Source organism: Punica granatum, chromosome 2, assembly GCF_007655135.1.
Source record: "Punica granatum isolate Tunisia-2019 chromosome 2, ASM765513v2, whole genome shotgun sequence".
Taxonomy (NCBI): Eukaryota; Viridiplantae; Streptophyta; class Magnoliopsida; order Myrtales; family Lythraceae; genus Punica; species Punica granatum.
This window is the reverse complement of record NC_045128.1, coordinates 38,076,909-38,091,197: the sequence shown is the minus strand read 5'-3', so window position 1 is coordinate 38,091,197 and position 14,289 is coordinate 38,076,909. Positions and strand designations below refer to the sequence as shown.

Here is a 14,289-nt window from a genome sequence, read left to right as displayed (position 1 = left end):
CAAATTAGCTGCAGGGAAACTGAATCAGAGAACTGACTCAAGACTCTGAAGGATCTCAACTGAATGGTAAGTGGGTTATGTCCATACATTTCTTCTTCTACAGCATATATCTTGCATAAATACACAGTACAAGATGGTTCAGCATCTCTGGTTTTTTATTCTACAGAGCCTTTTCCCTGAATCCGCAACTCTTCCGTGGCAGTTGCTTTGCTAGCCTGCTGTTGGAGTCTTCGCTAACATGATCGAGGAAAAAACTATTCGGAGAAAAGAGAAGGAAATTAAGTTTTCCATCAAAAGTTGAAAATGGATTAAGGATGTTCTGTCAGCTCAAAGACTTAGGTTCAAGTCGAGTTTCAGTGGCTGGGATTTAGGGGGCGACGGCGGCTGCTGCTGCTGCGGCGGCGGCGGTAACTGCTGTGGCTGCTGTTGCTGTTGCTGTTGCTGTGGCTGCTGTTGTTGCTGTTGCTGTTGCTGTTGAAGCTGTGGTGGATCCAAACGGAAACTCCCAGGCCACATTAAATCCAATGCATCCTCGATCATAAAAGGAGTCCAAGGCATCCCGAACGACGGATTGGCCTCATTAAACCGTGCGACCATTCCAGTGGTAGCTCCATCCCTGCCAGGCTTGTGAACGAGTGAGTGAGGGTGAATGCCCAGTGAACGGATGCCTGGGCTCAAACCCATTATTGACATCATCCTTTGAGAGGTCTGGTACCTCCTGGCAGCCCCTCTCTCCCGCTTGTGTGCGTTTTGGTGTCCTCCCAGAGCCTGCGAGCTGTAGAACTTCCTCATGCAAAAGTTGCACGAGAAGACCTTTCCTGACCCGGGCAGTCTTGACTGCAGTTCCGGGTCCCCTGCAGTTGAAGGTGAGTTTGTCCCTCCCAGGCTCAGATTCAGCCACTCTTCTCGATTCCTGTCGTCTGTTCCGGTGGCATGACTGCTGCAGTTACTGTTATTGCTACTTCTGTTGTCATCGATATCGGTGTTTATGTCAATCCCTTCTCGCGGGTCGATCTCGACGTCTTCTCTTTCGATGATCATCTCCAGGAATCTGGTCAGAGAAAAAGTAGTAAAAGCGGTTTTGCTGTGAACAGATAGGAGGAGGAGGGGAGCCTCTGGAAGATGGTGGTGTGCTGACTCTTAAAAAGGAAGCACTTTGATCAAAGGGAGGCAGAGGAAGCATAAATGGAGGGTGTGTGCAGTGAACAGGTACACAACAGTTATGAAAAAGAAATCCTTTTTTCCTTTCTACTATTTCTCTTTATATTTCCTTACAAATATATATATATATATATATATATATTCACCTTTGTTAGTTCTAAGCTAGTGGACCATCCGGGTTGATGTCGATAATGCTTCGGATTCGCGAGAGGGCAAAAAATTCTGCGTCAGGATGTTCACTGTTGTTGTTTTTTGTCTGAGCTTAGGATTCTCAGTAGCCGCTTTTTCTCTCTTCCTCCCAAATCTTTCTTTCCGCAACTTTTTCTCTTGTCTGCTCAAGAAGCTCGTGGTAACTTTAGTGAGTTATCCTACTATTTCAAACTCACAATGGAACGAAGGAGGGTAAGTCAACAAGGTCAATAAGATGATGATGATGATGACAGGAGCCGTAGTTTTGGAAACCTCAGATTTACATTCATGTTTGAACGTCCTTGCCTGATGGCTTGTCCCCTCTAGATCCATATCGTAAGGCTAAATATAGCTGAATCCTATCCCTGAGCTTCTTTTTTGTCTAAATACTTGGAAGAAACCAGCCGGGAGGTAGTGGGTTGATGGGTCCCTTGGCCAATATGGGTTTTACATGCAAGCCGAGCGCTAGGAATCGTACTATACCAGCCCTTTATGACTTGATGGATGATATTAGATGTCGTCCGGGGCGGTTTTCCGTGAGATGAGAAGTTAATGACTCGCTAGAAATTCCTTTCGCTTGTTCTGGTAATCGCATTTTCCACTATTAAGTGACTTCGTATGTGGTTCTCTTTGTTCATTGGGAACGAGCTCCAATCAGTGACTGTGAATGTTGAAAACTGAGTACTCCTATGTTGTTCTAGACGTGGGACTGGTTGCTTGATGTTTATCCATAGAACTGTTGGAAGAAAGCAATTTCTCTCTCTCTTTTTTTTTTTTTATACTTCCTCGAAGGTCGATGAATATCCATTGATAACAAAAAAAAGGATGCAAGAGGAAAATTGTTCACGAGGATACACTACAAAGCTCAGAAAAACAGCAGATCCACTTAGATCAACAAAGGAAAATAAAAGTGATTGAAGCACATCAAGTAATGATAGATACAATTACAGAGATCATTTCAATTGTTGTAATTCGTTCTCAACTTATTGCGATTAACTCCATATGGACTCCAGTAAAAATCGAGAAGCAGGATATAGCGCAATCCGTATAAAGACTGCTTCACAGGCAAGCAGAGCCAAAAGGAGTTTTGGATCGATACCCAGCTCATAAACTCTCTACAGATCATACTTCTAGTATAATCAAGCAATCGAATTCCAAACAGTTCAATCCCTACACATTAAAATCAATTCAACGATGTTCTTTTGATTGATTCAAACCAGTAGCAGCCTAACTAATTAATACTAGCTAGATTATCGAATCAAAATATCAAGATTTCTTGATCAGTTCAAACCAGCGAATATAGTTAGGGGTCGAAACCTGTATAAACCAACATTAAAAAAAAAAAAAGAAGTTCATCCACAAAAGATCGGTTGTGCAGGTGGCTGGTGTGGTCAATTGTGGTAGGAGTCTAATCCTTTGAGGAGAGGGCGGGTATTCCATCGCACGAGAGATGGCAGTTGTCGACAGAGTAGATGTTGCCAGTTAGGAGGGGGGAAGAATCGAACAGGCAGGGAGAGAAGGGGAGGCCGACGCCTCTGGTCATTCTAGCACGGTCGGTTCAGGTCGTGCTGGTCAGGTCGGGACGTGCAATGTACGGTCGGACTGGGTCGGTGCGCTACACGCCGGGTCGGGCACACAGCAGAAAATAATGCAAAAGGATTGAGGGGGACGGTGGGGGCCCACCATTATATTATTATATATAGGTATAGACGTATAGACATAGATACAGTTTAAAGATGAGAGAGAGTGATTGATAAACTCAAAAGAGGCTGGATGCAGGTCTTGGAAGTGAGTGGTGGCAGTCTTAAGTTTCAGGTGTCAGAAAAGAAAAAAATGCTGTTTGATATAATAATGTTGGCGTGGGGGCCATGGAATTGCCAATAATGCTGATAAAGAGTGGGAAATGAGATATGGGGATGTGGTATCTTTACCAGATATTAATAATTTATTATTTTCTTGGGTGTTTTGGTTCTTTCTTTAGGAACAAGAGTATCTATGTGGGTTTCTTTTCTTCATGTTGGCCCAATTCTTTCCTAGCTGGAGATATTACTTGCCAGATTTTAAGTTTCGATCAATTCCGTCAGTCGAAAGCATATGTGGAACCTATTCGGACCGCAAAAGAAGTTCCACTAAATTCTTTTATTATCAATAACATATAATTGATGTGGTTCGTTCGCTGTACTACGTTTGATCTTAATATATATAGTCTAGTGATTTATCTGTCTAGTAGTTATCACTTTCTGTTCTCTTTTTCAAAGCATATCTTGTAGTGGGCAAAGTTATGTACACAGCAGGAGTTCCACTAAATTATGGAGCCACTTGAAATTATAATAATATTCCTATTTCCTTTTTTCTTTCTTTTTTTCTTTGGGGGGTACTATAGGAAATTCCTTCATTTCTTTCCTTTATTTATTTATTCATTTTTTTTTTTTTGGAGAAGACAAAGCAGCTCAGTTCCCCACCAAAGGAGTACTTGTTATTGCACTTCCATTGCCACCCCCCCTCAAAATTTGAAATCTCCATTTGTTGGGAGTAAAAGGTACCCAATCAAATATGTCCTCCTTTGTCTAACATGCCACCTTGAGGTGGTTCCTTTTCCGTTTTATCTGGCCGACACTCTTATCTTCGGCACAGAAAGCTTCCGCAGTCACTTAAAAAATGAACGTTACTTGTTCTCTGTAAATCTTGTTCGGTTAATGTATATAGGGTTGCCATGCCATGGCTGATAATCTGCGTCTAACGTGGCTTTTCCATTGGGGTCGAAGATGGAATCACCAGGTTCTTTTCCGCTCATAATGAATTTGAATATTGTCAAGTTCGGCAAGTCAAGAACTTAAGGTGAGGACAATGGTGTACGGTAGAGACGATTATGGTATATGGTAGACTTCATTTGTGTATTGGTATCCCTTCCAATCCAATGATTCTCGTGCATGAGATAGCCGAAGCAGTCTGCCGGGACAGCTTCCAGGTTCAAATCAAACCCTATGTCAGTGCCCAAGTGCCTCATAGCCTGCCTCATGTTACAAAGAGATGGCTTATGCTACTGGACCGAACTTGTCGGTGTCATGAGTTGGATATTCTTCGATGATCCAATGATACCGGCTCAGTCTTATCAAAGGACGTGTCACCAGAGCCCGCTCTAAATCAAGTGACCCAATATGATCGTGTCGGATATAGTCGGACTATTTCCTGGCCTGTCGTGCTCATGATCTACCTAATCACTAGTCGGGGCAAGCAAATAGCAACCCATCCAAAGGTTCGTCTGCTCTTTCACAACCCAGTGATGGAAGGATCGATCCATGGAAACATGGGTTTCGAGTTTGACTAGCTAAGCTCCTTTAAGAAATGTCCATCTGATTGAATCATAGTGGGAGTAAGAGGCAAATGGTTCATTTATGCATATTAGAGTCAGCAAAATCTTCAATGGACCCAAAGATTTCTTTGTGGAATCTCATGCATACACGTAGACATACATACATACATACATACATACATATACACACACCTAAATTAAGTAGGTAAATAGCTGCAAGTGAGTGGATGATATTATATGGACCACTATATTGAAGAAAATGCAAAGCAACTGAGTGGACAATTTTCCTTTTTTTGTGTCATTCTTTCTTTGCCCAGTGCAGAATCAAGTTCTCATCCAATAGTAATCAACATAGTGGGGGAAATGCTATTGATATGGAAAACTCATAATCTTCTTCCTCCTCTTCTTCCTCAATCCGATGTTACTTTCATGACAGCGAAATCTCGATCCCCAAAATTCTCGATAGCAACCTCAGCGGTACCTCCGCTAGTATTGGACCCCCAGCAACTTGCGTATAGCTTGGGGCCCCATCAGCCAGGAGCAAGACGAGGATTTTTGAAAGTGTGGAAGTCCGGAGGAGTATCTAAAGTCGAAGAAAACTGGACTACAAACAGAAGAAAGTCTGTCGAGATTCATGATGAGACGATGAGATATAAAGGTTGTACTGAGAATTCTGCAGAAGTTTACAATAGTAAGAAGAGGGAGTGGTCCCAGCCCGACCCTCCAATGCTCGAGAGGTCAAAAGCCTATTTCATATGCTGGTCATGTTTGGAATCTGAAGTAAGCAAAAAACATCGAACCTTTCCCTTTCAAGATACAATAAGGTTTGGAAGGAACTTATAGGGAAGGATCCTAGATTATATCTGATATTGGGCGTCGTTGGTGCACTCAATCACTTACATTATATCTGATATCCCGCGGTTAGTTGGTTACAAAGTCAACAACAGTACACAGAGAGAGAGAGAGAGAGAAGCCTAAATGGAAAAAGTATGGAAGACATCATCATGAGATGAGTATGATAATGCCCGGAGAGGATTGGGTTGCGGCTGAGAGCTTTGAAACAAAGAGTAGAGCAATCAGCATCCGTACCAACTTGGACTTGGGGAGGCTGTGATAACACTACACTGGATCTTTACACACAGAGAATCACCATAAATATGGTAAATATCAGAATTGCACTGTAAACAGGTTCAGTAATAAGACTGAAACCGAAACCGATCAAAAGACGTTCGACGCGGAGGATCACGCAACGCAACAGCTAGCCGGAGACACTCGTTTAATGGCGGAGGGGTCACTTTCGGATATGTGAATGGGGTGGTGTGTGTTGCTACTCGACCACTGATGTTGTTTTAGGGTAAATGACAAATTGAACTGGGTAAGGTGGAAACGGCGGACATGGGAATGGACAAAACCGGCAAAAATGAGAAACAAACGACAAGAAGCAAATGAGGGCAAAGACAAGACAAGACCCCAGTTAGGTACGCGGCTCATCTCAATATTTTGACTGGTGGCCAGGGCCACCCCCGCATATAATGCACACACACAATGTATATATGTGTGTGTAAAGTACCAACTATATATGTCGAGTCTGAGTCAAGAAGGAACACCGAAGCTCTGGTGGAGCCTTCACAGTTCGTGGGAACTGGGAAGGACAATTAAATTTAAGTGTAGAAAAACTGGGGAAAGAGGTGGGTGGGACAGCATTGGACTCAATTCAGAGAAGCAACCCTCGTGCACTTTTGCAGTCCCCCAATTAATTGCAATGCCCACCCAGATCACACCCACCCAACACCCATCTAACAATCAACATGTGCTCCCCCCTCCTCCCAACGGCAATAACAATCCAGCTTTATGGCTTCAATCCAAACACCGCGCCGAAAGAATCCAAACAGGCACCGCACCACTCAGTTTTGTGCATGCATACTGGGTAGAGATGGAGCACTAAGGGATTGTTTGCATACGGGTGATTACGCACAAACAAGCTATGAGGCCCACAATGCTTCCATGAGCTTTTCCGCCCCGCAGTCAGCCTAGCTCAGTCCAGGATATCATCTCAGTTTCGGCACGGAGAAGATGGAAATCTTGTATTGTATATCCATTCTTCCTTCTAACTTTTTGAGTCCGGACTCAAAATTCAGTCGGCAGCGATTCTAGAGCTGATGACACGCTCATACAATAGCAAGCAACAGTTAGAAGGGCAACTTTCGGTTTGAATTAAATAGACAGATGTTCCTCAATGGTTTAAAATTGACACCAGAGGATACTAAAGTAGGTGATCAAGTCTCAGCAATGGCATGTACTCTCTAAACCATCTCAATCCCATCTACGATAACGAGAACACGATGGAGGTTCAACTATGAAAAAGCAGTCTTCAGAACTAGCACTAGAGATACTTATTTCAACTCTCCGGTATAGAACCAGAAGTCCCCCCCCACAGCATGCCTCTCCACAACTTCACCAATACAAGTTTTGCACCTTGATCGTGCCAACCAAACAGCCTGTCAAGTACCTATACCAAAGCAACGAGTGAAAAATCAGCTCAACAGGAATCGCTGAGATGCATTACCAGTCAAAGTAAAACATATATCAGTGCTTAATGCTCGACTATTGTTCATGTGTGCCGCATCTTTTAATGTGCCCAATCTACAGATATAATTCATAATTTACAGGTTCAGAGTCCTATAATAAAACTATTCAGCAAGGTGGTATTTCTACTATCACGAGGCCCAAAATACAGTTGTTTTAACGACTCATAAGCCACCATTAGAAAACTTAGTACAATGGAACTAGGAGAAAAGGCAGTAACAGTACATATTACATCCATCTCTGGCTTCCCATTTGTAAGCAGAGAGATATAATAACTAATAAGTGAAACACAAAATGATGTGGTATCTTTCAAAGGTAAGCAAAAATGAATCTGTTACTCCACATATCGTTTCACCAACAAAACAGAAATTGATGGATAAGTTCAGATACGTTGAACAATTTAACGGTATTAAAAGAGAAAGAGAACATAATAGAAAGACAAGAACAACCTATAATGCAGCATCATTATCGTGCCTTTGGATGATTGAACGTCCTTGCGCATCACCCATCTTTTCCATTTTTTCCTACCAATCCCAATCCCAATTCCTTCTTATTAACCAAAACTTATTATAAAAAACACAACTTTTTCCAACAAAGTAATTGACTATAAGCACCCTTAGTAATATTTAGCTAAGATCTTACATACTTCTATTAACTTAGTCACAAATGCAAAATTAAAACATTCCAGCAGCTTCTTCTGCACATTTATATATAACTGAAATTCTATACAAAGTTCCCACTTGTATTTGTTAATCATTGTCTCTGAGATGTCCAAGCAAGAAATGTTTCATTAATCCAATCTGGTTAAACTAGTCATCTGTTATACAGTGTTACAGACTAAAAATATTGGCTCGATTTGCTCTACCGGGGTACATCATGCTCTTCCCGATTATGATAACAAACTTCTATTATCTCTAATACTATCTATCAATATCCCAACGAATAAAGATGATAGAAATTTGTTATCATAATTGGGAAGATCGCGATGGGCCAGTAGAGCAAATCAGGCTAAAATTTTTAGTCCATAACAAATAGCAAGAGTAGTACCAAAGCGGTTCTGTTAATGCATATCATTCCTGTCCAAATATATTCTAATGGCTCATTATTGTCCTTGCAGAGCTAACAATAGCAAAACAATGTGGCCTCAGAAGATGAAGTGACGAGGAAGTCATAATTAAAGAAATTTTTTTGACAGTATATTATAATGGATTAAAATAGGGTAAGTTGTGGCCCTTTCTGCACTAGCAGTGTCTCAAGATTCTAAAAGAAATTCAGTTCACAATTGGCATGACCTGTCTCAGAAACAGTGAGACTCACAAAGAAAATACTAGCGATCCTGACAAGTTCGTCGGAAGGTACCATGAGACAGCTCACAACAAGCTCGGGCAGCTACAGTGAGGTGCGATGTGAGGCGCGGAGCAGACACCACACTATGCAGAGGAAGAAACGATTGAGTGCAACCCAGTTCGCCCATGCTTCTATAAGTAACAGCAAACAGTCAACACAAGGAAATATGTAATTAAGTTCATACTGAGATTGAGAACATTAAAAGTTGCCATGCTCAAGTATGGGCCAATAACATTTAATCTTCAATATTTAATAGAAGATGAATGAAAGCTCCAACTAATCTTAGCTGCGTTCGTGCCAATCTAACACCCATGTGCATATACATGCTGCATTCAATTTTGAGTTGCCGTCAAATGGCAATACGATTTAATTTGGGATACTGTGAGACATCAATAGAAGTGCAACTACGGCAAATGTAAGTAATCTATGATGAATGAAGAAGCTGCAATTGTCCCAATAAACCCACACCAAAAAAAAAAAAAATGTCAACGCAGCCACTTGACCAAGCTCAAAAGTAGTTAGCTAATTAACATCTGGCGCCCAGTTTGAAAGAGAGTTAAGTGTGGAAGTAAACTTTCAGCTGACTGACTAATTACTGGGAGTAATTTTAACACGGGCGAGAATTTTATATCGGACAGTAATTAGATGCATATTGATCTATCTGCATTGACGAAACCGCATTCGAATTCACTGTTTATTTATGTTCCCTGCTAAGACATAGTGAATAAGGAAAAATTAAATTCATACAAGTATTAAATAGAAATCAATACGCTAAGCACAATTTCGGTAAAGCACAAGACTAAAAAGGAACCAATTCTGAACATTAACCCCAACAACACCCATCCCAGTCCAGCTTCTCTAGTTATCCAGTGTTCATCATTCACAGCTCAGTATCTATGGAACTGGTAATTAAGCACATCCTCAAAAGAATTTCCTATTCCGCCCAACAAATAAGATCCAGCTCTAGGAATGAGGATGTCAAGGGTAGAAGACAACCTCGGGGATGCGAAAGAGAACCGGCGGGACTGCGCGCGCGGGACAGAGAGAGGCGGCGACCGGACCGGGCGGGAGAGGCCCGGTGACGAGCGCAATGGCGAAGAGGAAGCCCTGGCGGTCGACATGAGAGAGCGAGAGAGCGATCCACAGCGCCAAGCCATCTGAGCGCCGAGTCGGAATGTCGATGGCGTCGAGAGCTGAAGGAGAGAGAAATCTGACGAACGCAACGCAAATGGCCGAGGAGGGTTCTGCGAGGGTTTTAGGTTGAAATATGCATTAGCCATGATTATGGGCCGGGCCATGGGGATACCTCATCATGGGCCGCTCCGTAGGGAGACCTCATCATGGTCCGGAAGCCCAGGCCCAATGTAGGCCTGCTGTTCAAGTAAGCCCTGGGCATATAATCCATAACTGGATGGGAACATGGAGTTGGTAGAGCTACGAGGTCATGGATTCGATCCTATGGCTAAGGCCAATGAGTTTGATCGGATATGTAAATGCAATGTTTAGGTAATCTTAACTTTTATAAATTTTGATAAAATGGATCGAGCGGCGAAATTGGCATTATCTGAAGCATGTACGTATCCCAACACTAGGCTTTCCGGCAACAATGAGTTAATCTGGCTGGAACTATCGATCACGGAGATCAGCCTATCAAAGCGAGCACGAGTTCAAATGCTTCAGTTTTCCATCAAATGTGTAGACTCTCCCGTGGCCGATCTTCACAGCCGCCGTATATCCTCGATAGTGCAACCTCTCGAGAGAATTCACGTCCTTTGACGAAACATGGACTTCGCTGAGGTCCCCTTCTTTCCAGAAGATGCTGATCGTCACGCCTCCACGGGCCTTCAGTCCCGTAGCTCGACCACTGCCCCATTTGTCCCGGGGAAGACCAGGCAGCAGGTAGAGGTCTTTGCAGGTGCTCTGCACGAGCATTTCGGCCACCGCTGCTGTAAAACTAAAGACCAGGAGAGCAAGGAAATGTATTGATCTAATGTAGCAGCTGAACAAATGTTTCCACGAGGTGAAGGTAGAAATATTGCTCACCCGAAGTTCGCATCGATCTGAAACGGAGGGTGTGCGGCAAACAAGTTGCTGTATAGTCCTCCCTCGAAAGCAACCTCATTCTCAGGATCCACCAATCTGAACAGATGCTTTAACATCATATATGCATTTTCGCTATTCTGGAGTCGGGCCCACAGCAAGATTTTCCACGTTGTCGACCACCCCGGTCCCTCCACTCCTGCACTCGATCAGATTAGTATGTGGAAGCTCCTCAGAAACTATATAACTTGAGTAATGTTAAAAGCAAAGGAGACCCAGCTTATCATTAATAAACACGAACCTCGTTTGAAAAGGGTCTTCTCAGCAGCTCTACAAAGTTCCGGTGTTTCTTCGAGAGTTAATGTGTGTCCTGGAAACAGGCCATATAGATGTGAAAGGTGACGGTGATGCACCTCCTGCTCCTTAAACTCCTCTGCCTGTTTTTATCGAAATTTACTCTCTTATGATAGCAAGGTAGCGAGCTTTGGTGTACATAAAATATTATACATTATATTCCAGAGCGGTTTGGTTTTGGTGCTTGGGCTGTGAAGAAGTAAGAATGCATTAACTAACAACATTACCCATTCCATGATAGAACCATCACTTGCAATCTTCGTGGGATAGAGCTTTTTCTGAACCGCTTGCACTCGGTGCACAAGATCACTGTCACTCATGTCAAGTACCTGCTCGTTAAGTACCTATTAATATTCATGATTAACGTATATACAGGACCCTGTGTGTTTGTAAAAGAATACTTCCTGCTGTAGCAAATGGGCTTCACCTCAGCAGCAGCAGCAACTGCAGAGAAGACCTCTCTTATTATCGCCATGTCCATCGTTGTTGAGTAGCTCACACAAGCAGGCCTCCCATCTGGAGCAATAAAGGCATTTTCTGGAGACGTTGACGGATTGGTTTCAAGATATCCTCCTCGGCCTTCTATCAACCAATTTAACAGAAACGTTGCACACCCTTCCATCAAAGGATACGCCTTATTTTTAAGGAAATCCTAGTCAAGGAGAAAATCCACAATGTATCCATAAGACATTTGAAGAGTACATAACGTGGTCAAGAACAAATTTTAACGAGGGGATGCAGAAAGATAACATAATGTCAGAAGTGAGACTTGTATACCTTGTCCAGTGTATAATTGTAATACTCCCACAAATGAGTACAAAGCCACGCACCGCCCATTGGCCATAAGGCATATCGAACATCACCCTGAAGGGCCGATGATTTAGCCCAGATGTCAGCTTTATGATGCACAACCCAACCATTTGCTTGATAATTAACCTGTAACAGTCAGTAATTTCAATAAGAAAAGTTGCTGTTGGTTCATTCACAGCATTCAGCAAAGGAATGTTTTTAAGTCCTAATTACTTAAAAACTTTAAAACTAGGCTTTGGTAGAAAAGGGAAGTTGAAATCTCATTGTCAGAGATTCTTACCACCGCAGTTTTATACCCATTTATGGAGAGGCAGGATATGAAGTCGAACAAAGGCTCCTGGCATTCGGCAAGATTGCAAGGAAGGGAAGGCCAATAATTCATCTCAAGATTGATGTTCAAGTGAGGAGCAGAGCTGGGCAAAAAGAGTCAATAAGTGATCATCCAATTATAGTCTTGGAACAACAATCTAAGTTAAATATTCATTAATAACAACATACTGAGATTGAATCAATTCTGCAGTTAACATGTTGATTTTTACGAAAATGCATAAAATCTAGTTCTCTAAAGTGTGTTCAGATAGTATAACACCCAACAGTATATCCAACTTGTAAGGAACACCAGCAGAAAATATCACAGGGGGACGACTTATCACAGCGAGCAACTGACGACATCGAACAAATTACACACACCAAGCCAAGACAGATTATGTCAAAGGAAGGGATATACATAAGGCGTAACATAAAACAGAACAAAATAAAATTAAACGTACTCCCATTTAGGCTCGGTATCCTTGTTCCATATCCCTTGCAGGTTTGCCACCTGTGTTCCTGGCCTTGAGCAAGAAATAAGCAAATACCGTCCAAATTGGAACAAGAGCTCCACCAAAGAAGGATCTTCATCATACTGAAAAGATTTTATCCGATCTATGGTGAATATTTCGTTCCCTCTGCTAGCTTTGAACAGCGGATCATTAGTTGAAGAAGAGGTCTTCTTTTTCTCAGAATTCATGGTTACGGTATCACTAGTGGAGCCCTTTAAAAGCTGAAGTGAAACACGTTGGAAAAGATTTTGATAGTCACTCAAATGGCGAGCATAGAGCTGAGAGTATGATAAGTTTGATATCGACTTCAATGCATTGCCACAAGCTGCATAAGGATCCTTTCTAGAATCTGAAGGCTTCATGAACGGCCCGTCAAATGAAGATGAAGCTACAAGAAGCAGGACAGCCCAATCACAACCCTCAACCTTCAACTTTTTGTCGTCCAGAATGCCTATTATGCCATTCCTTTCACTGATATGTAATTCGAGGATCGCAACAAATTTAAGTCCCTCGGGCGCTGCATGACCTTTGTTCTCTTTTGGAGGGGCTCTCTGGCCAGGACAGCTGCCCTCCATTATAATTTGATTCACATCATTTACATATGAATCATGGTGTAACTTGCTATCAAAATACACCGTAAATGAAAGAGAGCCCGCTTGGCTCGTGGATATCTTTGTCCCGATTACTTGATCAGGGTGAGAAGCGAAATACTCCCTTGAAAATTCTACATCACCCACATGATATTTTATCCTCACTGTTGCCGTATCCAAGTCCAGTTCTCTGCTATATGTTGCCTCATCATATTTAAGATGGAGATCATCGAATTCTAGTTTGAGATCACCAAGAAGCTGGTAAACCTACAGAGCTATCAGAAAGTCAATAGGAGAAATAAATGCCTCCAAAGGGAAAATGACTTAAACAACAGTATAGATAAAAGAACAACTTTCCCCGAAATAATAGCAGAACTTGAATGATTTGAGCTAAACACATGCATACAAGCAATTTCTCGATGACACAAGCAGAGACAGTCACTGACAATGACGAGATAAAAAGCAATGATTTGCAGTCAATCTGATGAAAGCAACTTGCCTCGGAGAGTTTTCCAGTCAACTTAGCTGCTGCTGCGGTGGCTTCAGGAAATTCGCCATTGTCAACTAGCTTCCGGACCTCTGCTAAAGCCTCCGGCGCATTAGGATCAGTATAGTCCCCCGGAATCCCAGTCCAGAGAGTGTCCTCTGCCACAAAATCCTATCAATAAGCTCTCATATTCGGTAATCCGTAAACATTCACCTGCAACATACTGATTGCATCATCTGTTCAACATTCCCATATAATCGAAGAAAAGAGGTGTGCTCACCGTTGAGCTGGAGGAGTTCGGTGGCAACGCCGCCCCACACCATGGCTCCAAGCCGTCCATTACCGATGGGTGCGGCATCTGTCCACTGCTTCGCGGGCCCACCGAACGTGACCTTCATCGGCTCAGAAGGAGGGGCGGAGCCGTCCTCACGCTCCTCCATGGACGTCACAGACGGGAGTTTGAACTTCTAACAGAGAGCAGCAGGAAGTGTTGACTGGGCATTGATAGAGAAGAGAAACGGTTGCTCAATGAGAGACATCTGGTCGCTGTCGGCACGTACAGTCCCGGGAAAATTAATTTGTTTCTTAGAG

General features: G+C 42.7%; 3 protein-coding genes across 6 annotated transcripts; all 3 read right to left on the bottom strand.

Moving 5' to 3' along the window:
• Positions 1-33: 33 nt before the first annotated feature.
• LOC116196558 (zinc finger protein 7-like) lies at positions 34-1,446 on the bottom strand. The gene has a single exon (XM_031526342.1). The coding sequence runs from the start codon at positions 1,039-1,041 to the stop codon at positions 328-330; it is 714 nt and encodes a 237-aa protein (XP_031382202.1). The 5' UTR covers positions 1,042-1,446; the 3' UTR covers positions 34-327.
• A 5,406-nt stretch (positions 1,447-6,852) lies between these two features.
• Positions 6,853-9,823, bottom strand: LOC116196559. Of its 4 annotated transcripts, none has more exons than XR_004154849.1 (4): positions 9,593-9,823; positions 8,609-8,727; positions 7,699-7,773; positions 6,853-7,172 (listed from the first exon to the last, which is right to left on the bottom strand). XR_004154849.1 is itself a non-coding variant. In XM_031526344.1 (3 exons), exons 1-3 carry the CDS (start codon positions 9,751-9,753, stop codon positions 7,165-7,167), a joined length of 288 nt encoding a protein of 95 aa, XP_031382204.1. In that variant the 5' UTR covers positions 9,754-9,818; the 3' UTR covers positions 6,853-7,164. The 4 variants fall into 4 exon arrangements, 2 of the variants coding, with proteins under 2 accessions (XP_031382204.1, XP_031382203.1); XR_004154848.1 differs by having other exon boundaries at positions 8,567-8,727; positions 9,593-9,805; XM_031526344.1 differs by lacking the exon at positions 7,699-7,773 and having other exon boundaries at positions 9,593-9,818.
• Positions 6,856-14,265, bottom strand: LOC116196557 (alpha-L-fucosidase 2-like). The gene is made up of 13 exons (XM_031526340.1): positions 13,979-14,265; positions 13,711-13,856; positions 12,571-13,478; positions 12,081-12,213; positions 11,768-11,926; positions 11,418-11,642; positions 11,218-11,319; positions 10,938-11,073; positions 10,640-10,835; positions 9,593-10,550; positions 8,609-8,727; positions 7,699-7,773; positions 6,856-7,172 (listed from the first exon to the last, which is right to left on the bottom strand). The coding sequence occupies exons 1-10, from the start codon at positions 14,136-14,138 to the stop codon at positions 10,247-10,249; spliced, it is 2,469 nt and encodes an 822-aa protein (XP_031382200.1). The 5' UTR covers positions 14,139-14,265; the 3' UTR covers positions 6,856-7,172; positions 7,699-7,773; positions 8,609-8,727; positions 9,593-10,246.
• Positions 14,266-14,289: the final 24 nt, after the last annotated feature.

What these genes read in the sequence shown, in the direction of transcription:
- LOC116196558 (XM_031526342.1), bottom strand. Translation starts at nt 1,041, where the DNA reads ATGATCATCGAAAGAGAAGACGTCGAGATCGACCCGCGAGAAGGGATT.
- LOC116196557 (XM_031526340.1), bottom strand. Translation starts at nt 14,138, where the DNA reads ATGGAGGAGCGTGAGGACGGCTCCGCCCCTCCTTCTGAGCCGATGAAG. An exon ending in TGACTGGAAAACTCTCCGAG is followed by an intron (nt 13,479 to 13,710) that starts GCAAGTTGCTTT and finishes ATAGCTCTGTAG; the next exon opens with GTTTACCAGCTTCTTGGTGA. An exon ending in ATGGGTATAAAACTGCGGTG is followed by an intron (nt 11,927 to 12,080) that starts GTAAGAATCTCT and finishes TGACTGTTACAG; the next exon opens with GTTAATTATCAAGCAAATGG.
- LOC116196559 (XM_031526343.1), bottom strand. Translation starts at nt 9,753, where the DNA reads ATGGCTTGGCGCTGTGGATCGCTCTCTCGCTCTCTCATGTCGACCGCC. An exon ending in TTCTCTTTCGCATCCCCGAG is followed by an intron (nt 8,728 to 9,592) that starts GTTGTCTTCTAC and finishes TGTTACTTATAG; the next exon opens with AAGCATGGGCGAACTGGGTT.